The sequence below is a fragment of the Pimephales promelas genome, chromosome 18 (assembly GCF_988280905.1).
Source record: "Pimephales promelas chromosome 18, fPimPro1.hap1.1, whole genome shotgun sequence".
NCBI classification, from domain to species: Eukaryota; Metazoa; Chordata; class Actinopteri; order Cypriniformes; family Leuciscidae; genus Pimephales; species Pimephales promelas.
This window is the reverse complement of record NC_142786.1, coordinates 24,581,427-24,608,306: the sequence shown is the minus strand read 5'-3', so window position 1 is coordinate 24,608,306 and position 26,880 is coordinate 24,581,427. Positions and strand designations below refer to the sequence as shown.

Sequence of the window (26,880 nt, the reverse complement as noted above, 5' to 3'; positions counted from 1 at the left end):
CCGTAACAGTATGCCTCGATACGCCAGCATGACTGAAGAAGTAATCCAATACAACAGCTTTACCCTCATTCAATGATATAAATCTGGATCCGTCCGGCTACTCAAGTCAATAGGCCTTTAACTGCCCTCTCGTGTAATCCATCATAAGATGCTTATCTTTATTCAGTATTTGTGGCTTTATAGCTGAGACTGGTCTGATATTTATCAGTGTTAACCCTGAGAACTGCATTTTTTTTTTCATTTATATTTACATTTATTCATTTAGCTGACGCTTTTATCCAAAGCGACTTACAATTGCTATATATGTCAGAGGTCGCACGCCACTGGAGCAACTAGGGGTTAAGTGTCTTGCTCAGGGACACATTGGCGTCTCACAGTGGATTCGAACGTGGGTATCTCACACCAAGGGCATGTGTCTTATCCACTGCGCCATCACCACCCCATTTTTGTCCTTTTTTTAGTTATTTGTTTCTTTGTCTGGCATTCTATCTGTCAATAAATGATCTCTTTTCTTCTTTTCTCCCCCAGCCATCTCGTGTAAGAAGTTGGATGGTGGACCTGCAGACGTTGCAGCCTGTCTCAAGTTTGCAGGTCCTATGCCTCAACTCACTCAATCCTGCCAGCTTCCATGCCAGGATGACTGCCAGCTCACCACCTGGTCCAAATTCTCATCCTGCGCCGCTGATTGTGTGGGCGTCCGAACCAGGAAAAGGATTCTTGTTGGTAAGTGCTGGATAAGCAGGTCTAATGATAACTTCCTGATGCAAAGTCCTCAAACTGGCACCCACGTCACTTTCAACAGAACTAGATTCCTGTACAATGCACGACATTTGATGCAATATTCTTTCAGATGCATTTTTGTCCTTTGCATAATTATGAATATATTACATTTTGCAGTAGGGAATGTTTATTTTAAGGGATAGTTAACTTTGAAATAAATTTTTTGGTATGTTTTAGCTTACCTCAAGGACATCCAAGATGTAGGTGTCTTTGTTTCCGCAGTATTTTCAATTTTGATATTTTTAGGTCAAACCGTTCTTGTCTGTCAGTCATATAATGTAGGTTTATGGTCACCACCTCAAAGAGCATGCACAGAGAAGTCCAAATTAAACATGATTTAATGACTTATAAATGTAAGTACACATTGATGACCTAATTCCTCGAAATGAGTGGTTTGTGTGAGAAAACAAACAGCATTTATATAGTTTTTGCCTCTTGTAATCTCAGCCACGTCCAAGTACTCTGAGGGCGAGGGCGCTTCTGTCGGAAGTGATCTCTCGCATGTGTACGTCATTCATTGTTAACACAGAGATTTCAGAAGTGTTGCCCTTCACTGTGAAGATTTAAACATATTTAGATATACAGGAAATTGCAAAGGAAGACGTTTTCGATACATCAACAGACAACGTTGATTTTTCTTTTCCACAACCGCGCAAGAGATCACTTCCAGCCCTTGCTCAGACCTAAAGCGCCCGCACTTTCAGATCACTTGGATGTGGTTGTGGTTACAAGAGGTAAAAACGATATAAAAACTGTTCGTTTTCTCACACAAACTGCTCGTTTCGTATCTTAGGTCTTTAAAGTGTACTTATATTTACGAGGCATTAAATCATGTTTAATTTGGACTTCTCTGTGCATGCTCTTTGAGGTGATGACCATGAACCTACATTATATGACTGACAGACAAAATATAGTGGAAACAAAGACACATACATCTTGAGGTAAGCTAAAACATATGAACAATTCATTTCAAAGTGAACTATCCATTTAATGTTAAGCATAAGAGCATAATGTATATTAAAAGACCCAATAGAAACAGTAATGTTGGGAAATATGTGTATCTTATAAAAGTTTATGAAACGAGGGTCTAAAAAAGGACAAAATTGTGTTACAGGAGGACGTTGTGTTACAAGTAGTTTTACAAAAATGCTTTCTGTTAGATGCAAATGCCTGAACTTCACCTGATCCGGAAATGTGTCTTAACCTTTAGTATAAAGTGCCATGAGAAGCTTAGCCAGTTACTTAGAGTTTAACAAAATACAGGGTGCGTGCCAAGTACTTATTTGGCCTTTGGAAGACCTGCTGTAAGTCAAGTAACTTTGCAAAAGGGATTACATGAGATTAGTGCCATAGGTCTTTCAATTTGGATGAGTCTGCTTACTCATGATTACCAGTGTGTTTTGACCAAAGGAGCTAAATACCATTACAGGATCGCGTATGTGCATAACTTTTGATCTAATTATTGTGCGATTGTTTTGTGTGTTTGGACACAGGTAAAAGCAAAAAGAGAGAGCAATGTAAAAACACACAGATGTATCCTCTGAGCGAAACCCAGTACTGTCCCTGCAACAAGTACAACGCCCAGCCTGTGGGGAACTGGTCCGACTGCATCCTTCCCGAGGGTGGACGTGTAGAGGGCCTGTTGGGTATGAAAGTGCAAGGGGATATCAAGGAGTGCGGGCAGGGTTACCGGTTTCAAGCCATGGTGTGTTATGACCAGGATAACCGGCTCGTGGAGACGTCACGCTGCAACAGTCACGGTGGGTGAAGAAAAAAGATGACATGTCATTTGATTGATTGCTGTTGCAGAGCAACTATTTGTTACTGCTAATAGATAGACAGACACAGGGTGTAAGGTTTTTAGAGGAACTCTGATAGAGCTCTGCAGGACTAGCTTACAACAAAAACTCAATCAGACTATTTAAAGGGACACTCCACCCATTTTGCATTAAGATTTCCATTGTTAGAAATCCAGTCATACTATTGAATGGTCGTGCAACACTCTTTTATTTTTCCCTGAGACCTTTTTCATTTCCTCTGCAAAAAATTGTCATTTTACGTCACTGTAGGAGGAAGTGTAAGAGGGGGGGGGATTTCTGTAAAGACTACAAGCACTAGTTCCCACCCTTTCAAACCCGCCCATATGTTTGATTTCACCGGCAGAAACTTTTTGAAAATATGGACGAAGGTACTGAATACGCTGACGGATGCTTTATGGATAGGGTTGGGTACCGAATAGGGAACCGGTTCCGACGTAAACGGCAATAACCAGACCGAATAAGAACGAAAATTTCGGTGCCTGAGTCTCTGTGTCATGAGGCGAACACACGCAAAGTCTCTCCCTTGTGCACCCACACTACAGTTTGGAGCACAGTCTGATCTGTCTCGCATGCGCGCTCTTGCTCACTCGCTCTAGATTCCGGGAGATTTGAACTAATTTGCAGGCATCAGCGAGCCATTATCAACATGCGGGTGACTCACGGAACGTCTGATAGCGAGTGGATTAATGAAGATGCCGAAAGACAAAATGCTCCAAGGTTTGGCTGCATTTCACATTTCACATAAAATTACACGTCAGAGTAACTGTACGTTCACACCGCCACCGGCGAGAGCGTCAAAGTGGCCGGATATCATTCATTTTCATTGAGAGCCGGCGGCGAGCTCCGGCGAGAGCGGCGGGGCGCGTTTCGGACGGCGAGAGCGGCGAGCAGAGTTGAAATCAGTTCAACTTTATGGTAATAAGCAATGACGCGGTTCGGCGGCAACCAATCGGAATGTAGAAGTGCTCCGTTTGAGAGAATCCCAGAGAACGCAGTCCTGTAAACTTTGGTTCCGGCCACATTAGTTCCCAAGCAAAATAGAGGAGGTTGATAATTTGAATTTGATAAGAGGGCGCGCAACACTATTTATAGGCAAGATTTTCGTGCTAGAACACTTTTTTTAGCGAGAATGCAAATTATATAGCACTTAACTATGAACACACAAGCCACACCACACACGTATGGCTTTTAATTTGTTGATTTCGTTTAGCAAACATGTCACTATAATTTTAAAGTTATTTCCATCGATCAATTTTCTGCAAAAATAACGACTGACATGCTTGTTTGCTTTGTGGCCCATTTAAATAGCGTTTTTTTTTTCCCCCATGCATTCGATCTACGTCAGAGCATTCACAAATCTTTCCACGGCGTCGTTAACAGACATCAGCCATTGGCTGATGGCGCGGGCGCCTCCTTGACGCTCTTACGTCGTCATATATTAGCGTGCATTATCTGATTTCATTGTGCGAAATGATTTCCAGGCGGTAGCATAGAGTGGAGCTCAACTTTAGTCTACATTGATAGGCGGAGTAGTGGGAGTGACCTGCTGAGCTGAGCATTGCAATGCACTATGGGGATTGTTGTCTACAATCCACAAGCACTAAAAAGTCATTTTCTGCCTTTTATCGGCCAAGAAGGACCCAAATTAGAAATGTATGATGCTATTCTACTACGTACATATATGACCCACTTTCAATACATATTCATGTCTCCACCAGTGGAATTACCCTTTAAATGTTGATCGAGCAATCAGCAGACGCCAATTAGCTTGTGCCATATGGTAATTTACATTTATTCCTTTAGCTGACGCTTTTATCCAAAGCGACTTACAATTGCTATAAATGCTAGAGGTTGCAAGCCAACTAGGGGTTAAGTGTCTTGCTCAGGGACACCTTGGTGTCTCACAGTGGATTCGAACCCGGGTCTCTCACACCAAAGGCATGTGTCTTATCCACTGCGCCATCACCACCCCTAATGGTAATGATGTGATTGCTTGCAGTTTGCAAGTAAATGACCTATCAGCCTGTGCCATCTAGTTTAATGACTGAACAGTATATAAAACCCTTCAATTGTATTTGTCAAACCAAAAATAGACCTGAAATGCACAAAAAGCAGTGAGTTTTTTGGGATTTTTTTGAATATGTTTATCTCGTCTGCCAAAGTCCTTTCTTTTAGTTAGCCCATCTCAAGTAAAGAAAGCAAAGAGCTTGTCTTGTTGGAAAATGCGCTTGTGTTTGTCTAATTCTGTTTGGGCACCTTTCACCACCTCCTGAATCAAGGAGCTCAGAAACGAGCATTTGGCAATCCTCTCCTCTGAGCCCGAGATTAGACTGTGGCAAACTACAGCTTTAGATCAATGCATGTGGAATGTTCTGGGCAATGCAGGAGCTCTGTGACGTTAAGGCCTCTCTCTTTATGAGTCACGCTCCTCTGGTAGGGATTGTACGCTCTCAGCTGGGGGCCCGTGAGTTGCTCAAAGACTCGGCATCCCTAGAGAGAAGATGTGCTGACGGAGGCAGGGTGTTTCTCTTTCTCTCGCGCACTGCTTCTGAGACATCCCTCGCTCCAATCAGACCCCATACCCCTCATTATTTGAAGCGTGGTTGCCATTTTGTGAGGCTGTCAGATTGACATGTTGCCCAAGGCGATTTGTGTCGGGTGGAGGGTGTTTAATCCAACTATGAAGTTTCTTTTATTAGGGATTCTAGTTCAAAAGTGTTACAGATATCTATACTCTTGGAGTATATATTCATGACCGCATATAAATTATTTATTGTGTTGTCCAATTTATTTTTAAAACACAGACTGTGTAACACAAAAAACTGTGTATGAGAATGTATAATGCCTGGTTCAGATTACACAATTTTATTTTATTTTATTTTTTTGCCTGTTACGATAGTCACTGTGTCAGATTACGCGATTTTGACTCCTAAAATCTTGTTCGTGGACAAGACACATGCAGACATCCCAAGTCTCCCGGAAGTTCCGGGAGTCTCCCGCATATTGATAGCGTCTCCCTGATGCCCGCAAATTAGTTCAAATCTCCCGGAATCTAGAGCGAGACATACTGCGCGCATAACATACATAGCGCGCTGCGCGTGCACTGTACAGAGGGAGAGTGTGCCTCGCAGACGCGAAAGTTAGCCCTCCCTCCCTCCCTCCCACCCAAGATCCTGTTACCGAAATATACCTCCCGGAAATGAATTCTTGCAGGTTGGGATGTCTGCACAGTCTGACTTTCTGACCAGTCATCGCATGCCGTCTTTAACGGCGTGCGTGATTTCATTGAGAAGGCGAAACTAGTAGAGTGACTTCCGGAAACGAACGTAAACAAACAATGGATGAAGCGGTGAGTGTTCGTCTCTCTTTCGTTTCGCCATTTTTGAAAGTTGTGTACGGAAAAGCTTCTGTGCTCCTATTGGTCAACCTCATGCATGTGACGGAACCGTCGTGGACGACCGTTAAAAAAATTCTAGTCTTTTTGTCGTGACGTTGTGAAGCATTGCAGACGCGACGTAGGTTGTCGCCCACTGTGACACACTATAAGAGATGATACGAGATGGGAATCTTGCGTCCCGACAGCCGTTGTCTCCACGACACCCTACGTCAAACAACTTGTGCCAAAATCATGCTAAAATCATTTAATCTGAACCAGGCATAAGGGGATTTCTTTTGACTATAATACATACTGTTATCAAGTTTAACAGTCAAGTTCTGTTAAAATGATGTACTCTACCTCAACAATGTTTTTAAATAATCTTTATTTGATTTTTTTTTCTGTAATGTGATAATATAATTATAAAATATTACTGTATGTAGTATATTATATATTTGAAGAAGCAAAGTATTATGGACCACTTGGCGTGGAATGCTTAAAACCTGCTTTTTGAATAATCCTCTGAAATTTCCCAAGACTTGAGACGTTTTCCCATCAAGAATTTCCAGAATGGAACCATAACCTTTGCAAGTTGTGATGTGAAAATGAAACTTCAGCAGACCAAATCAGTGCAAATGCCATACGCTTGACCTTAACTCCGCTTTAACATACACTCGATACTGTGTCACCTGTCACAATGTATTAGACTAACTCCAGTAACCAGCGTCAAAACTGCATCATGTTTGTTTGACTAGCTATTCAACTCTCTCATAGGTTACATAGAGGAAGCATGCATCATCCCCTGTCCATCTGACTGTAAGCTCAGCGAGTGGTCAAACTGGTCCCGTTGCAGCAAGTCATGCGGCAGTGGTGTCAAAGTACGGTCCAAGTGGCTTCGGGAGAAGCCTTATAATGGTGGCAGGCCATGCCCCAAATTGGACCATGTTAATCAGGTATGCAGGGACCCTGTTATACTGTATTTGCTCGTCTTGTTTTAATGATTAATTACCGGCGTGCTGTAAATGTTTGATCAAAGGACCAAACGGAATAGCATGTTTCTTTAATGCACATCAATAGGGTTTACTAATATTTTCATATAATCATGGGAAACTGTTTCGTATATTTAGATTTAAAATTCTCTAGGCTGGAACTGTGTGTATTTACACATCATTAATTGGTTTTGGAAGTGGCTAATACATGGCATGTAACAACTTCTCTGTTTTCCACATTCCCTCTTTCATCTTCTCTCTTATCGTGACGGGAATCCTGCAACAGGCTCAGGTAAAAAAAAAAAAAAAAAAAAAAAATGAAAATCACATTTTAAATGATTGATGACGCTGCACATCTTGTTAACCAGTTATCTTTTTGAACAATAATGATAGTCTTTGGATAATGATAATTTTTTGATCAATTATTAATTCAAGATCTTGATAAATGTATGACTTTGAGGCCCAAAGGCGAAGGAATTATCTTAAAAGTGTCAGGACACTTTATAAACCTGGCTAGATTGGCTCATGAATATTAATTGTGTGATGTAACTGAAAGGAAAATGGGCACTACTGTTGAATGCAAATATTTACAGCATTTATTATTTACTATTTTAGCATTTACTATTTATTTACAGCATTTATTAATCTGTTAATTAAATTTTGTATGTTGACTGAGATATTTTAATTGGCATAAGTTAATTTTAGTTTATTAATTGATTTTAGTTTGGTGTTGGTTTAAGTTTTATTATTATTATTATTATTATTTTATAATATATCTCTTATGCTCTCCAACACTGTATTTATTTGATCAAAAATACAGTTAGTCATATTGTGAATTATTACTACTTACAATAACTGTTTTCTAGTTTAAAATATTATAAAATATAATTTATCATGTGATGGCAAAGTTTAATTTTTAGTGTCACAGAAATAATTCTAATATATGATGATTTGGTTCTCTGCTCAATAAATATTTATTATTATTATCAATGTGGTTTAATGAATTGAAATTTCAAAAGAACATTGTTTATTTGAAATAAATCTTTTGCAAAATTATAAATGCATTTACTGTCACTTTTGGTGTAAAAAAGAGAAAACATTTAAATAAAAAAAATCTTACTAACCCCAAACCTTTTCCCTAACGAACCATAATATATTTATAAATTATGAATAACCTTATTCATAAATGCTGTAAATATCTGAAAATTCATGATAACTAAAGAATGAACTGATGTTGATTGAATTAAATCTCATTGTAAACTCTCACCAATGAAGCTTTTACATAAAAGCTTATTATTCCACAAAAACGTTGGTGAGCAGTTTGACAGAAAAGTGAGTTTTCGAATGCCCAGCTGAAAGCTCTGTGGCGTCTCCTCAGGTGTATGAAGTGGTACCGTGTCTGAGCGACTGCAGTCAGTATGTCTGGGTGGCTGAGCCGTGGAGTGTCTGGAAGGTCAGCAATGTCGATCTGAAAGAGAACTGTGGGGAAGGTGTACAGACGAGGAAAGTTAGGTATGACTGAACAACAACAACAGCATAAGCAACATTATTACCAGTAATGCACCTTCCTGCTAAGTTCATGATAGTCCTTCTAACAAATGTTTCATTTCATGAAGGTGCATGCAAAACACTGTTGATGGACCTTCAGACCCTGTAGAAGACTATCTCTGTGATCCGGAAGAGATGCCTCTTGGGGCCAGAGAGAGCAAACTCCCCTGTCCCGAAGACTGCGTTCTGACTGACTGGGGCTCTTGGAGTCGATGCCCACTGGTGAGTGGAGACATTGATCAGGAACAAGTCTAATGTTCAATGTAGCACAAAATCATATTTCCCAAATAAAAAAAATTAAAAAAAAATAAAATAAAAAAACAACAGCTGATTTCCAAAAAAAAGAACCAATAGTACATAATTTGATGATTACAAAACTTTTTGATGATTTGATGAAAATCACAGTTTTATTTATTTATTTATTTAAATTTAGTTAACTACTCCTTTAAATAAGGCAGAGTAATAATATAGACAGATCTTATGTCTGTCTCAGTGTGATTCCCAGGCATGCTGCCACCAAACTGCAAGGGTTGCTAAATGTCATGGATACTGAGACTGTCCCTGTGGTTAAAATGCGGGAAGGCTTACATCTTACGCATGACTACTGAGATGAATTTATTTCCCTTAGAAATAGCAAGGAGATTATGAAAGCCAAATTAATCCGCTGCACATATGCTGAATATTTCAAAAAGCATTCTCTTTAGTTTTTGTGTTGTTTATTGATCATTATTTGTCCATTGTTTTTGAAGCCTTGCAATGTGAACAGCACAAGGCAGAGGACCGCCAGCCCTATACGTCAGCCTGGTAAAGGGAAAGAGTGTCCTTCCACTACAGAGAAAGAAGCATGCACTCTGAACACCAACTGCTTCCATTACTCCTATAATATCACAGGTAAATATTGACTGCATCTTATCTAGAACATTTGTTAGCTACTAGATCCATGCAAAGACTAAAAAATCGTGCTGTCAAATCGTGATAAATTGATTTGACTGCACTAAAAATAACTGTTTTGATTTGCCAATTAGGACTAGTGTCTGCCATGACCTTCATATTCTGTTCAGGTTCATTTTAATTGATTAAAGAAATAATTAAGTGTCCGTTGGAATTCTCTTTACTTTTCCTAATACTGATTATAAACTAATTTCCACCTAAATAAATGTTTTTCCTTTAAATAGTAACATCTGCTCACAACTCCAAGGTCATGCGTCTGATATGAGAAAATGAATACATTGAATGCATTTTAAGTTGCTTTGGATAAAATAATTAGGCAATATATTAGGCTATATAATATTATTATTTTGATAAAAACATAAACATTTTATTTGAATTTGTTTTTTTTTCTCCTCTGTTAATAATTTTGTTATTATTATTTTACATACCAGTGTTATTTTAGTATTATTTAAATATACTATTATAGTATAATATTTCGAATTGACTTTTATATTTAAGTTTTAGTCATTTATATGCTATGCGATTTGGTCATTTTATTCTTTTTTTTTTTTTTATATTTTATTTCAGTTTCAGTCATTTTAGCTCTTTAACATACACTTATTTTATTACAGTTTCAGGCAACATTCCTATTTTTTATTTTAAGTTTAAGTTTTTCAACTTTTCAACTAACATTTTTTAAATTATTTTTTTTTTTTTTTTTTTTTTTTTAATAATGTTAGTTTTAGCTTTCAATAACAACACTGAGGTCCCAGGTATGAATTTTCACATGATAAAGGGAAAGAGGATGATTCAAAATAATTGATCAGGTTCAGGCTAGAAGAATTTTGTTTTGTATCTATATTTCCCATCCAGACTGGAGCACATGTCAGCTGAGTGAGCGAGCCGTGTGCGGGATTGGATTCAAGACACGCATGCTGGACTGTGTTCGCAGTGATGCCAAGTCCGTGGACCTGAAGTTTTGCGAGGAGGTACTTTTCAGTTCATAAGCCATTGTTTACAACTGGTGCTTTTTTTTTTGAAAATCCACCTGAATAAATTGATCTCTGTTCCTTTAGCTTGGTCTCGATAAAAAATGGCAGATGAACGCTTCCTGTGTGGTCGAGTGCCCTGTCAACTGCCAGCTGTCTGATTGGTCGTCTTGGTCTGAATGCTCTCACACCTGTGGTCTTGCAGGTACTGTAGGCCAACACCTTGAATTGAACACCTCGATATCTGCCAGAATACACACACACAAAAAATGTTTTTGGGATATTATTAAATTTGCATGGCTTGGTTAATTCACACTCTCAGCAGTCTAACAGTCTGTTTCAGACTAATTCAAAAGCCTCAGGAGGGTATTTGTGTCTTGTGGTCCAAAACGCTAGTCTTTGATATGAGCTAACATGACTGGTTCCTCAAATGGCAGGTTTTAGGGCATTATACTGAGCTCTCTGCCGTCTTAGAATTACCAAAGCGTTGGCTGACCAAAAAATTATGGTGTGAGAACAATTGTGTTATCACACTGCAGCAGCATTTGAGAGGAGGATAATGATGTCCTTGAGTGTAATTCCATCTGCTCTTACGATTGATTAGGGGCCCATTATGTTTGTGTGCTTGGGGCCTAAGAGACCGTTCCACTACACGTGGTCTTTGAGAGTCAATGACCAGCAACAGCAAGAGCAAACCCTGCCAATGTTTGAAACCTGTGCTGGTTTAGTTCATTGTAGCATCTTTAATCTGTCCCCAGGATGGATTCCCTCAAAGACAAAGAATCAACCGGTGATCTCTAGCCTTTCACAGAAACAGAGAAGTCCTCACAAGGGTTCGTACGGGTGCTTGAAATCCCTGAAAATGCTTGAATTTTGATGTTGCGTTTTCAAGGTTTGAAAAGTGCTTACATTGTTTGATCAAATGCTTGAAATTGTAACTGTAGTTCTTTCACAACATATACCTATGTGACTGAATAGTTTGATTATTAAATGGAGAAATAAAATGTTGGAGAGCCTAAAATGAAACTTCCTCGCTTGTGCATGTCTGACTGCGATGTGCCAGTCTATATCCATGTGTGACTCCACCCCCATGAAACCACTACACTATGCCGGGTGGTTGACGTTTCAGTGTGCCTTCACACTGGGCTCATTTGCTGTGAGCACCATTGTTCCCAGTAGCACCTCATTGCAGTACTCAAGATACAGGAGGCAGAGTTGGATCCAGATCTAAGGGGTGGAGATGGGTAGGATTAGGGGTGGGATTATGGATCAGGGGTGGAGATGGTTAGGATTAGAGTCGGGGTTAGAGATCAGGGGGTGGAGATGGGTAGGATTAGGGGTGGGGTTAAAGATCAGGGGGTGGAGATGGGTAGAATTAGAGGTGGGGTTAGGGATCAGGGGGTGGAGATGGATAGGATTAGGGGTAGGATTAGGGATCAGGGATGGAGATGGTTAGGATTAGGGGTGAGGTTAAAGATCAGGGGTTGGAGATGGGTAGGATTAGAGTTGGGTTTAGGGATCAGGGGGTGGAGATGGATAGGATTAGGGGTGGGGTTAGGGATCAGGGGATGGAGATTGGTAGGATTAGGGGTGGGGTTAAAGATCAGGGAGTGGAGATGGGTAGGATTAGGGGTGGGATTATGAATCAGGGGGTGGAGATGTATAGGATTAGGGGTGGGGTTATGGATCAGGGGGTGGAGATGTATAGGATTAGGGGTGGGGTTAGGGATCAGGGGGTGGAGCTGGGTAGGATTAGGGGTAGGGTTAGGGATCAGGGGGTGGAGCTGGGTAGGATTAGGGGTAGGGTTAGGGATCAGGGGATGGAGATCGGTGGGATTGGGGTGGGGTTAGGGATCAGGGGGTGGAGATGGGTAGGATTGGGGTGGGGTTAGGGATAAGGGGGTGGAGATGGGTAGGATTAGGGACTAGGGGGTGGAGATGGGTATGATTAGGGGTGGGGTTAAGGATCAGGGGGTGGAGATGGGTAAGATTAGGTGTATGTAAGGAAACCAACTCCTACCCCTGGATTTTGTGTTCTGCAGTGATTACCATCTCGTTGATCCCGGCAATCGTTAACGATTGTTCCTGGTGCGTTTGCATGCATCTTACGTCATCGCAAACGTGCACGGCACATGATAGAAAACAGAACGTGGTTCATTGACTTTTCAAGTAAGCCAACTGAAGTAGCCTTCTGTACACCGATTTGTTTACACTAGTAACTGCTAGCTAGGAATTTGCAGGCTAAGTGAATGAGAGTCCTTGGTGTGATAATGTAATGTTAGTATTGCATGTCCGTTATGGCACGTTCCTTTGTGCAATATGCAGTAAATAGCTAAAGTTACAGCACGGTAACTGCAACGTTAACTACCCGCAAATTAAAACTCTAAACGTTAGCCCAGTGCATAACAACAATCGTTGATTACTGAACAGAAATTGTGTCACATGGAGTGTCATAAGTAGCCTACTGTAAGGTTGAGGATGGCCTCATGCAATATGTACACTGCTCTATTCCAGAAGATACATGTATATATCTTGGCAATGAAATATTTTTTTCTTTTTTTCAATCAATATAAGCTAACTATCAGGCAGGTGCCTGTGCACTGTCAGAGTCTTCTTTGAGTTTTATCTCACAATTCTGACTTTATTTCTCAGAACTGTGAGTTGTTGTGAGTTATAAAGTCAGAATTGCTAGATATAAACTTAGGATTCGATTCGAACCCGACTCGATTTTTTCTATGACGGACAAAAGTTTCGGTGGCAGTGCGCTAGCATCATTGACATAACGTGAGGCCGTATTCATTTTTTAACGTGCGAAAATATCGGACGCGAATTTCGAACTCAGTGTGCAAGGGCCTTTAGGTGTGACAAACAGTATCTAACAATAGTTCAAAGCAAAACACTCAGTTGTGAGTGGAGCCATGAGCAAAAGAGCTTGTGTTGGATTTCCTATGGCTCGCTGCTTTTACTGTTTGCCCTAAACCTGACGTTTCGGCCACCAGTCGAGACAGAGAGAGAGAAAACTGAGAAAATAAGAGATCCCTAAAGCTAAAAACTCTCACAAAAGCACACAAGCACTTGTGTATGTATAGTTTTCCCAACTGAACCCAGCATATAAAAAAAGGCAGCAAGGCACTGGCAGTTGATTTGGTTTGTGGCTGCTGGAAAGCAGCGAGCTTCAGAGAGGATTCTCCGCAGGGATGGTCCATCATGGCAGGCTGCGGTGAAGATGAATTGCATCTGGTACAACTTGCTTTAGGGCAACGTGTCAGACGGGAACTGGGCTGTGATCATGTTTAACATTATGAAGTTCCTAGTGGTGCCCTTCGAGGTTGTGTGCATCCAGCCAAAATAAAACTAAGTTAGTATTAGACACAGTCTTACCCAACCCCAGCCTAGAATCTGCTTGGCCTGATGAAGTTTTGCTGGGATATATATTTCAATCTTATTCACAAACCGTAGGCGGAGTTTCACTTTTGTGCTTGTTTTTGTGTTTGTTGTATTTCTTATTTTATTATTATTATTGCATTATATGAGCCAAAAGTGACAGTAAAGACTTTTACATTGTTACAAAAACATTTGATTTCAATAAATGCAAATGCATTTTGTATTCATCAAAGTATGCTGGGGGAAAAAATAAATAAAAAACAGCCTATATCCACATAGATAATGTGTCTTAAGCAGCAAATCAGCATATTAGAATCATTTCTGAATGACACTAAAGCTTTGCCATCTCAGGAATAAATTACATATTGAAATATAAATTAAAACATATATATATATATATATATATAAAATTATATATATAAATTATATAGAGGCTTTTGCATCTGAACTCTTCATATATATATATATATATATATGAAGAGTTCAGATGCAAAAGCCTCTAAATGCCATTTGAAATTTTCTTCTTTAATGATGATTTTTGTCAAGCTTGTATATTTAAGTTCAGTGATTTTACTTAAATGGCAATGATGATTACTTATTAATTGTTATTTAAGTGAAATTACTGAACTAAAATATACAAGTTTGACAAAAATCATCATTAAAGAAGAAAATTTCAAATGGCATTTAGAGGCTTTTGCATCTGAACTCTTCATATATATATATATATATATATATATATATATATATATAATCACAATATTATTGTTTTTACTTCAATTTTGACAAAGAAAGCCGCGGTGAGCTTTAGAAACTTTCAACAAACTTTTTTTAAAAATCTTACCAACGTCAAATTCCATCCACGGAGAAAGAAGATTACGAGTTAGGATTAGATCTCTAGAAGTGGTATTATACTGATTCATTTGCTCAATAAAATAATGTTGCAGAATACATCCTTTAAGTGATCTTGTCGTGATCATCTAGTAATTTAAATAATACACATTTTTTTGAAGGTTTTGTCATTGAGTTCTTTGTGTTACCACCTACCATGCAAAATAATGGCTCTTGTGGAGTTTTATTGCAAGCTTCCCCTGGGCTTCACTTTTAAACAGCAGGATGCATTCTGCCTGAAAGAGTCTACACTCCATTTCTCCCCATCCCTCTCCTCAGCCCTCTGGAATTCATTTAAGAAAATCAAGAGGGGGGGGGGGGGGATGAATATTCAGAGTGCTTTCAGGGACTGGAATTAGGCTTAAAAAATGCTTGGCAGATTAAGTTATTCACAGAAAGGAAGGAACATTACTACACAGAAATAAAGACTTTCAGGTTACATATCGTTTTTGGCATTCCATTGGAGAGAGATTGAGTTACCTGAGATTAGTGTGTGTAACATAAGATGATTCACTTACAGTAAAAGCCTTTGTTTCATCCGAGGAGTCACTTTCTTGAGGTTAAAGCATAAGATGATGAATATGATCTTTGTTGGTGAGCAGCAGGAAAACTAGGGCGTTGTACTTCTTGTGCGAGAGTGAATTTGAAATAACATCGGTTATGTCGTATAAAAAGTGTTATATTGCTACCACGACAAACCTCAAACTAGGGCTGGGCGATATGGCCAAAAATATTCTCACAATATTGTTTCCCACATTATATTATATCAATATTTATCACAATATCCATTTACCATTTATGGGGAAGAAAATGCTTTCCACACATTTGTTAGACCTTGAGACATTGAGAATGAATGTAAACTTGGTTGTTCACTATTAAATTCCAGAAGCAGAGGTGTTAAGTCCAGGTTCAGAAAGTAAAAGTCCTCTGGATTTGCTAATTAGCACAGTTTTTTTTCAGCCAGGAGATTGTACTAATTAGTGAAATCAGCTGGCTGAGTTCAAAGATATGGAAGGACTTTTACTTTCTGACCCCTGGACTTTACACATCTGTCCACAGAGTAGCTACACGGTATAATCAGTGATCAGTTGACTCACTTAGAAAAAGTGAGGAAACCCCCTTGCCTTAGTAATAAATTAATAGTAATAAAGTAATAAATAAGTAGCCTAATAAATAAAAGCAGCCATGGGGAGCTGCTGGGGAGCTGAGTAATACATTTGCTGATAATTTACTCACCCCCATGTCATCCAAGATGTCCACGTCTTTCTTTTATCAGTCGAAAAGAAATTAAGGTTTTTGATGAAAACATTCCAGGATTTTCTCCATAATGGACTTCATTGGGATCCAAACGGTTCAAGGTCCAAAAGACAGTTTCAGTGCAGCTTCAAAGGGATTTAAACGGCACTAAACAATAAATAAGGGTCTGTTTATAAAAAAAAAAAAATCTTGAATGTCCTAAATGAACTAAGGCCTAATCCTGGCCTAAAGGGAATAAAGGCATTTAACAATATTGCAATACAGCATCTCTTTTCTTCAATCTTTCTTGTAGGGAAGCTGTGGAGGAGGAGAACTGTGATCCAGGCCTCTCAGGGAGATGGACGGCCGTGTTCCTCACAGCTGGAACAGTGGAAGCCCTGTCCTGTTAGACCCTGTTACAGCTGGAGGTACAGTGCCTGGTCTCCATGCAAATCTGAGGTGAGTTTGCTCATGATCCGCTCAGCTAAAAGCTGAACTAAATATTTAAGAAACTTTTGTAGTAGATGTTGATCCTCGACTATATGCAATTTTATGTTACTGTATGTGTACTTTGCATACATAAGTTTCATTTTCTGACTTTTTAAAGGACTAGTTCACTTAAAAAAAAAAAAAAAAAAAAAAAAACTTTTGCTGATGATGTACTCACCCCTATGTCATCCAAGATATCCATGTCATTCTTTCTTTAGTTGACAAGAAATTTAGGTTTTTGATGAAAACATTCCAGGATTTTTCTCCATATAATGCACTCAAGGTCCAAAAGACAGTTTCAGTGCAAACTTCAAACTGTTCAAAGAGCTTTAAACGATTCCAGACGATGAATAAGGGTCTTATCAAGCGAAACGATCGCTCATTTTTTTAAAAAAAAAAAGCTGAAAATCTTGGAATGTTTCATCAAAAACCTTAATTTCTTTTTGACTGAAGAAATAAAGACATGGATATCTTGGATGATATGGGGGTGAGTAAATTATCAGCAAAAGTTTTTTTTTTTTTTTTTTTTTTTTAAAGTGAACTACTCCTTTAAGAGGGGTGTTGATTTCGCAGTGGATAAGACACATGCCTTTGGTGTGAGAGACCCGGGTGAAAACAGTAAATCAGACACATAAGTTATATAATTTTTTTAAGGGGAGGCTATTATATTTAGCAAAGATGCATTAAATGAAAATGACAGTATAGACATTTAGAATATTAATGTTACAAGATATTTCTATTTCAATTAAATGCTATTATTTTTGAAAAAAATATTGTGGTTTCCACAAAAAAAAAAAAAAAAAAAATATATATATATATATATATATATATATATATATATTGTCATTGGGAATAAATAAACAAAATAATAAATGAAATTTATTTTATTAAATGAAATAAATGGAAAAATGACTGCACATTATTTATTTGAAAAGGCATTGTAGATATTAAATTTACAAAGTAATGTGTAGCAGTTTAACCTGATTAAGTACACATTACTTAGCTTTTTTTTTTTGGTATATTATTGTCACAAGGTTGGCACTTTTCCCTATAACAAACCACCAGCAATTCATGTTATCTGCATCAGTGTTTCGGTATGTAGAATATTCCCCAATCCTCTCCTGCTTTGGCCTTTTCACAGTATTTCTGCTGCCGTCTTCCTCCTGTCATCAGTCTGGCTTTCAGGGCCCAACAGGGGGTTTAATTAAAGACAACAGACAGAAGACACCCCCTCTCTCCGTTCCTCTTTTCCTCCTTCCCCCCATACCTCATGCTCCTGTCACAGTGCAGGCTGTGAGAGAATATTGACTCTGGCCTTTGTTCTCGGCTGCCTGTCTCTAAAGTGTCTTCTGACAGCCCTCAGCAGTCTCCAGCACTTGTGCCCCATGTTTTCAGAGATTTTCAGCAGCCATGAAAAAATAATGCCGGTAACTGACAGTGCGAAACATAAGGACTGAGAAACAATGCTGGGATTTATTCCCTTATTTTGTATCACCATGAAAAGTTTTGCCCTTTCCAGGTCTAGAGCTCTAAAGAAGCTGCATTTGTGTGTAGAATCCATCCTCAATCTCCTTTAGGACTACAAAAAGTTGTTTTTCACTACAGCTGGTGTCCAATTGTAGTTGTTAATGTCAAAACTCTGCATTTCCTCAGGGCGCACATTGTGGAGAAGGCCTGCGCTTTAGGAATGTCTCCTGCTTCGTGTCTGACGGCTCGGGGAAGGATCCGGGAAGTATGGTGGATGAGGAACTTTGTGGAGACCTGGAGCAGACAGTGGATGGAGACAAACAGATCATCCTGCAGGAGGCTTGCACTGTGCCCTGCCCAGGTAACAACTAATGCCTCATCTGTGCCAACATGCTGCTGATGCAAGCACTGGAATTGAAGTGCCATGTTGATGATGTGAAGCTTGGGTTCAGCAACTTCAAATCTGGAATCAACTGACTACATCCAAATTAAATGGCAATATGTATATGTATATATGAAGAGTTCAGATGCAAAAGCCTCTAAATGCCATTTGAAATTTTCTTCTAGAATGGTCATTTTTATCAAGCTTGTATATTTAAGTTCAGTAATTTCACTTAAATGACAATTAATAGGTAATCTTCATTGCCAGTTAAGTGAAATTACTGAACTTAAATATACAAGCTTGATAAAAATGATCATTTTAGAAGAAAATTTCAAATGGCATTTAGAGGCTTTTGCATCTGAACTCTTCATATGTATACGTTTAAGTTTGCATAGTTTAAGCATCACACATCAAAATTAGGTTAATGAAACCACAAAAAAAAAGATACAAAAAAATTATTGGTTTTGACCAAAAAAATATTAAGCAGCACAACTGTTGCCACTTAATAAATTAAATTTAAAATGTATTAAAATATAAAATTATTAAAATATTATGTCGATATTTATTTGACCTAATATCTCTTAAATATATATATATATATATATATATATATATATATATATATATATATATATATATATATAAAGTGAACTGTTAATAGGATTAAATTATCAATATTAAACTCATGATTTCCTACCAGTCTTTGCAAATCAGATTTGCAAATATGTTAAAATGATATTCCTGTTACATTATTAATTTACCTTTACCAGATCAGTTAAATGTTTTTGAAACGAGTCTCTTATGCTCCCCAAGGCTGCTTTTATTTGATCAAAAATATAGTAAAAACAATAACATTGTGAAATATTATTACAATTAAAAATAACAGTTTTATGTGGTGTAATGACAATTTGATTAAAGCCTATTATGTAGTAAGTGGGAAAATACCATGCTTAATATTTATCCCTGTCAGTATAAATGGGTTTTGATACTTGCGAATATATAGTTAAGACTCGGTTCTAGGAGTGTGTTAAAGCAATTGCAATCTCACACTCTGTCTAGCAGTTCACTTTTATAAACTAAAATGTCATATTAACGAGGCTGCTTTTATGAGTCATCATCACACTGCTGCAATTCAATACCCTCATATACCTTGTGATATTACCTCATTCAAAATGGAGAATTATGGCTTCATGGCCATTGTTATTTCACAGAAAAAAGGATGGAAAGAAAGATTTCTGCTCAGGCACTATTTTTAAAGCGTTTCGTTTCAGCCAGCGAGTTTGAGTGACAGATAGTAAGACACAATTTTGACATGTCCTTTGTGGCAGAAGTAGAGGGTTGGATTGTACGGAGTGCCTAAAGGCACATGGTGATGGAGAAAAAAAAATGAGATGAAATATATTTCAGTGCTTTTGAGTTCCTACAAGAAACTTTGCTTTTGCTTGCAAAACTTTTATAGTCTTTGTGAGGGAACACAAAGTTTCTCATGGAAACGCAAACATTTAGGGGAACGCCAATTTGATTTTCGAGAGAATGCAAAAACATTGATTGATATCAAATATTTCCTCCCATCTCATATCATATTTTTTTCTTCAACAGGCTCCGTATTATTGAGATTTGTACAAGGGGACAGTAACAGTGACGTCACACCAGCTTGTCAGTGCAGATTTGTGTTGTGTTAGGGTAATTTACATGAGCTTTCTTTTGAAAGTTGCATAGTCCTTCACCCATTTTGATGTTTGACCCCATCATTCGTCGATCCTTATAAGCGTGGCTCCCTGGCACACATCCCATCTCGCCCCCATCTATAAAACCTGGTTAAAACCAGACCATACTCAGTTGAAACCTCTCCGAGTGTTGTTCTTTGCTCGGTTTTTAACAAAAAGGAAATGTTCAGATCGCTTAAAATAGACGCGATAGCTGATTCGAACAACTGATGTTCGACGGCGGCATCCGTCTTTGTAATGTAGGCTACAAAATCTGCTTTAAAATCCCAGCACTGTCATCATCATGTAAAGCCCGCCCCAACGTTTCTGATTGGTGCCACGATTTCGATGGACTGGAAATGGGTTTGAATGAGCTCTTTGCCAGACTAACTTTCAGGGCAAATCTAAATTTGCCAGAAGTTGTCTGGGTTCTCCCAGACTAGCTGTGAAACTGCTGCGCTCCCTCTGTGTCTTCCCTCTGTTTTTTTTTTGTTTTTGTTTTTTTTATTACGATCTCTCTCGTTCTTCTCTATTTTCACACAAATGTTTCTTGATGATGCCTAGCTTCACATGTGAATATTCATCCCTCTGCTGTGAAACCTCATCAGCTATTCACACACATATTAGAGTGTACTCTGTGAACTCAGGTGTCACATCTGCCTCTGGCTTTCCGCTGCGCACGTGCTCTGATAATCACGATCATAGGATTAGGGATTCATGGAAGGACAACGTTATGGATAATTAATACTCTGGGAAATATTAACAAATCAGCACTGCTATTACAACAGGACAGACTGACCTACTTCTGTTGAAAAAACACCCTGAGATCACACACACACACACACACACCAAAAAAAAAAAAAAAAAAAAACTGTGAAAGTGGAGTTTAGGTTTATTATCTTAATATCCTTCATATTAAAAAGAAAGCCCATAAGCGGAATTTGTTAGTTTTAGACCCAGTAGGTTGATAATACGGAAACTTTTTCGTTCTTTAGGGTTTTAGATTGAAATCTCTTAATGAATCACTAGGCCCACACAGAATATGTGCCTGCGGAGCTCCTCGGAAACCCCTATGGACTTCTGTTAATTTGAAACGCTTGTCTTCTGCAAATTTGTTTATTAAATATTTTGGTGAATTTGATTATGCCTTCAGCTACCAATAATCTGTAGAACTCTCAGCACCATTTAAATATTTTTTTTTCAGCAAAATTCATGCTTATAGCTGCGTCACACAATTTAAATTTAAAGAAGTTATCTTTTACATTTTCAGATTTTTTTAGTGTGTAATGTTGCTGTTTGAGCATTTGCGAAGTTACAAATTTCCGCTTTGAAAATCCGCAAAATAAAATGCACAAGCAAAACTAAAGGGGCGAGGCCTGGTTGAGCTGTGTCATAGACATACCCTAGACGTCACCTTGGCTACGGTAGTTCATTCGAACAAATGCGTCACTAGAGCGGCCATCTTGAAACAGGGGAGCCCCTCCACTTCAATGCATCAGCGTCAATGTAGACACAGGTCTAACGGAAACAAAATCACCATAAATCTTGGGGTTTTTTGGGGGTTTTTTTTGGTTTGTTCCAACGGTCAGACCAACGCATTCTCATCCTTTAGCGTCACATAGAACGCTATATGACAAAATGGCGCTATACTACGCGCATGGCACCTGCTATCGTTAATATAACACGTGCTGTGATGGGTAGCTTTAGGTGTGGGGCAGGGTAGGGTAGTCTCATATTACGCCTAAGGATTTATGACGACTTGGTGTGTAGTATAGCGCCGTTTTGTCATATAGCGTTCTATGTGACGCTAAAGGTTGAGAACAGGCTGGTTAGACATGTATTTATCATTGATTCCAGAAAAAAAATAAATAAATAAAAACATTCTTCCTTAGTTAAGATTTCATCCTTGAACATCATACTCTGCACAAAAGTCCATCATCAAAAATCAATGATTTCGAAGTAAAGGCAGAGATGGCAGCGTTACCTAGCTACTTCCTATGACAAGACCCCTGTTCCAAGATGGCGGTGGTTTTGATGCATGCTTAGAACCCCAAGATGACATCTAGTATATACAGTATGTCTATGGAGTAGCGTGTTGAAACTCACAGTTATGGTAAGGGGCGTGGCATTCCTGAAACACGTTTGAAGCAGTTGACCAATTAGGGTGTCACGATTTCGATTTTAAATCGAAATCGATCAAAATGAATTAAAATGGAAATCTATCAAAATTAATTCACAATCTCGAATTTCGAATAAAAAAATGGAATCGTCGATGAAAAAGCCAGTTTTCAGACATCCCAAGTCTCGCGGAAGTTCCGGGAGTCTCCCATATATTAATAGCAGCTCCTAGATACACACAAATTAGTTAAAATCTCCCGGAATCTAGAGTGAGCGAGCAAAATCGCGCATGCGAGACAGAAAAAGCTGTGCTCCAAACAGTTTTGTGTGCACGGCAGAGAGGGAGAGAGCGAGAGACCTTGCGTGTGTGCCTCATGAAGCGCATGTAAGACAGAGAGCATCCTGATTGGCCAATTGATAAAAATCTAGAATCGAATCGAACCTTGACCTTAGAATTCGAAAATGTAATCGAATCGAGGATTTGGAGAATCGTGACACCCCTATTGACCAACCACAGAAAAAAAAACTGGTCTAGCCGACCAATCAGAGCACGTTGCGCTTTTCAGAAGGAGGGGCTTCATAGAAACGGGAACTAGAGGTGTGTTTCCCGAAAGCATCGTTAGCCAACTATGGTCGCAAGTTCCGTCGTTTTTCAAAAGAGTTCAATGGAAATTGCGACCAACTTGCAATCATAGTTGGCTAACGATGCTTTCGGGAAACACAACCCAGAGCGTTACTGACAGACTGAGAAGAGAGGTGCTGCAACAATGTAATATATGTGGAAAATAAGCTGTTTTTGAACGTTCAAGCATGAAAACCTATTCTAGTAGACCCCAAAACAAAATCAAGATTTTGAAAAAGGGCATTATAAATCCTTTAATGGGCATTATAGATCATTTAATAAAAAATTGCAACAAAACAAAAAGTATTTATTGTGAATCATGAAGGAAAACCCTGCTTTAATCTATCCAAGAGACTGTGGCAGTCATATCAATCACCCAATCATTTTCTAACAGAGATGTTGATGTGTTGGCCAGGTGAGTGTTACCTGACAGACTGGACTGTGTGGAGCCAGTGTCAGCTGAGCTGTATCAGCGGGGATGATCTGGGCTTCGGCTCGGTGCAGGTCCGTTCTCGTGCCGTTCTAGCTCAGGAACCCGAGAACCTTCTTCAGTGCCCAGAACAGGAATGGGAAGCCAGACCATGTACAGGTGAGTCAAAACCAATGCATTTAGGGCTGAAAATGCAGATAGATACCATAATGTTTTAACCTCTTAAGTGTCACGCGGCACGCCGAATTTAAATGGTTGTAATTCGAGAATGCTTTGGAAGATGCAAGATTGGTCTTGTTTTAAAGAAGACATTTGGCTAAATAATTTAAGAAAGTGAAATAGAAAAAGAGTTATAGAAGTGTTTGTGCAAATGTAAAATGTAAACATTTAATTATTCATATTTTATATAAAATGTATTTTTTCAAAACCTGGTGGACTCTAAAACTGCAATAAAATCAAAGCCAAAATTCAGAAAAAGTTGTGTTTCAAAAATTGAGTTGATATCTAAAAACAAATTATGGGCGCAGTACCAAACTTTTTCACTAGGTCACAACCAGACTCCATTACTGCCCATATAAGGGCGCCTCCATTTCCATATGTGTTTTGACTGATCTGAACCATTATTTCCACAATTTTCATACAATTTATGAAGCAGGCGTCCTATTCAGAAGTAGTAAGGGAAGTTTGGCAGATTTTGACATGAATTCAAACTCAATAATCACATAAAAACAACATGCGTGTGCATTATAGCTCGCTGCCACAACAGAAATTGTGAATCTATAGTTTTTTTTCTTTATATTTAAAACTTTCAGACCTTAAAAAATAAACCTAATATATATATATATATATATATATATATATATATATATATATATATATATATATATATATATATATATATTGGATGTTTTCTTTTAACTACTGACATGAAAACAATTCATGTTCATCAATATTTCAAAATAAAGGTCTTAACATGCCTTAGGAGTTCTTGTTGCGAATTGATAGATTACAGCTCTTCTGTAATTTATTTTAAAAATCAATCACCAAATATGAAAACTACAGATTGTAAGTTTTCAAATTATATAAAATTTGTCAATATTAGTTTATTATAGGATATTACTGTTTTAAATATGTAATGTCCACCTTAAGAAGTTAAGGTTTTGCAATGTTTTTTTTATGTGTCACTGTTAATACTGTTTTATGCATTTTAAGATGGCCAATGTTATGAATACAAATGGATGAGTGGTGCATGGAAAGGCTCATCTCGTCAAGTCTGGTGCCAGCGCTCTGATGGATTAAACGTCACAGGTGTGTTTGAAATTATTATTTTTAATTAATTTTATAATTATGTCCTATAAAAAAAAAAAATAATAATAAAGGACAGAAGAGTTGCAGCCCCTGGTGCACAAATTGTAGAAGCAGAGATAAACCACCCTGTATCTGCTTTCGATATTTAGAGGATATATGAAACCATTACTTCGACAGAAGCATCAATAATCTTTCCCCAGAGAGTGTTTGATGACAGACTGGGGTTTGAGATAAAGTTGACGTCCCGTGCTGTCATTTCCTGTTGTGAAGGCTGAAGTGTATGATGTCTCCTCTTATTCATCTGTATATACTTAATGGAAATATGCTTTTAATCCATGACAATGTGACACTCACAATTAATCCCATTCACCATCATGCCAGCTGTCCTCCCATGCTAATGTGTCTGTGTGTGTATTTCTCTGTTGGTGCAGACGTGGAAATACATGAGAACAGAAGTATGCCTATGTCCCTCACACTCCGCAGAAGGACATTATAAATACATTTACAAATGAGATTTCATTTTCTGCTGAGCTTTGTAATGCCATATTTATGCCAAATAGAGGCTTGGATTCAATCCCTATGATTTTCAAATGTTTATTTGTCCTCTGTGTTGAGCCGTCCAAACTGACCTCGTTCCAGATGGCACACATGAGTCTAGTCACTTTTGATTGGCCGAACAGGGCAGCAGAACTTCTAAGGCTGTAACCAATCCCTCTTCAGCAACCAGGTCCCCGTTTATGCATATTCATGAGTTATATTAAGGTGTGCAGCGGCATGAATATTCATACAAGCTGCTAATTGGTAAACATGTTTCTGCAGATGCTTACAGTTTATGCTGCACCTTTAAAAGTGAGATCTTTTAACATGCCAATGGCTTTATCTTATTGCTAATGATGAAATTGTACACTAAGAGGGAGAGAGAAAATGATTTAACGTTTTACAAGCATCACCTTGTAACCAGCTCTCTGATGCTGCTTGAGGACTTTACAATTGTCATTTTACCTGGCAGCAGCAATCTAGAGTTTTTCCGGAATCGAAGAGCAGTTCTATTTCACTGTTCCCATTGTTGATTGGATGTATTGATTCATCCCAGCTTAGAGAAAATAACACCAGTGCACTGGCCGCCGGCTGCCCATTTCAGTGCTTTTATAGATCCAGTTGATTCCCACAGGCTGCGATTTGTAGAGAGGTGAGCGAAAGGATGTTGAGATCGTACACATAGGCGAGCCATGAAGAGGATTTTTTTTTAATTGTGTTGGCTGATGATAAAATGGGCCAAAATCCCATGGACATACATTGACAGAGCAGCCCACGCATGAATATCTAGGGACCAGAATATAATAGAGACTGGGAATGGTAAGAAATGAGTAACCCCTCAGAACACATAAGCAAACATCAAGAACATCCTAGAAATAATCTAGAAAACACTCAAAATACCTGACCACATGGGCCACAAAGGTGCACTTCCTGGCCTCTAAAAAGGTTTGGAGAAAATCATATAATAAAATTGTAAATTAAATATATATATATATTTTAAATATAATAAACGAATATATAAATAATATTTAATTTAATTAATACAAAATAATTCAAAATTGCATTTAATGAATACAAATCTATTAAATCAATGTTATATAATAACAATAATATGTCATAATAAATATAATATGATAACAATTCTGCTTTTTTAATTCAACTCTAATTATTTTATTTGACCACCAGTTTTAAGTTTTTCTTTTGTTTCTACACCTAATTATGGAAGCTCAAATCTGCTTAATAAGAAAAAAAACCCCACAAATTTTGTAAATCATAGTTATTATTACACAAGTCATCATGATTATGAGATGAAACAATTAAATTGTAAGATGTTATGTCAATGAGCTAACTTCAAAATTATGAGTAAAGTGATGACATTGAGATAAAAAAGTCAATTATGAGCTACAGTATAATGTTGAATTTGACAAAAAGTAATTGAGATAAAAAGATCTTGAGTACATAGGAAGTAGACTTTAATACTTCATTATTTATTTATTTATTTATTTATTTATTTTATTTTTTCATAATGTGGTGGAAATGGGTTTCCATGTCTAACAGTACTAGTAGGGAGAAGAAAATAAATACACTTTTCTTTTTTTTTTATAGAAACTTTTTTTTATTTTTTATTTTTATGGAGAAGTCCTTCAGAAAGGGGAAACATTGTATTGGACTGTCTTGCAAAGACTAAAGACTTTAAGATTTTACCAGAATTTATCTAATATGTAAATGTGAAACACCTCGTATAAGCTTGACTACTGTATTTTCCTATTTTTCTGTATTGTATTTATGCAACTCTTGTATATTTTGTAGTCTCATCTGCTGACATGGCATTAAAAATCTATCCTACTACTACCCTCGAAAGACAGTCCGCCCATATTGATA

At 38.0% G+C, this 26,880-nt stretch overlaps 1 protein-coding gene across 1 annotated transcript in view; it reads left to right on the top strand.

Annotated features, from left to right (window-relative positions):
* thsd7aa (thrombospondin, type I, domain containing 7Aa) overlaps positions 1-26,880 on the top strand; it is a 132,490-nt gene that overhangs the window by 94,720 nt on the left and 10,890 nt on the right. The window contains exons 12-23 of the mRNA XM_039681189.2: positions 529-723; positions 2,274-2,540; positions 6,751-6,930; positions 8,339-8,477; positions 8,582-8,735; positions 9,263-9,404; positions 10,317-10,432; positions 10,520-10,637; positions 16,254-16,399; positions 18,083-18,257; positions 23,140-23,313; positions 24,367-24,462. Coding sequence (XP_039537123.2) covers positions 529-723; positions 2,274-2,540; positions 6,751-6,930; positions 8,339-8,477; positions 8,582-8,735; positions 9,263-9,404; positions 10,317-10,432; positions 10,520-10,637; positions 16,254-16,399; positions 18,083-18,257; positions 23,140-23,313; positions 24,367-24,462 — 1,902 coding nt within the window. The remainder of the gene's footprint in view (positions 1-528; positions 724-2,273; positions 2,541-6,750; positions 6,931-8,338; positions 8,478-8,581; positions 8,736-9,262; positions 9,405-10,316; positions 10,433-10,519; positions 10,638-16,253; positions 16,400-18,082; positions 18,258-23,139; positions 23,314-24,366; positions 24,463-26,880) is intronic.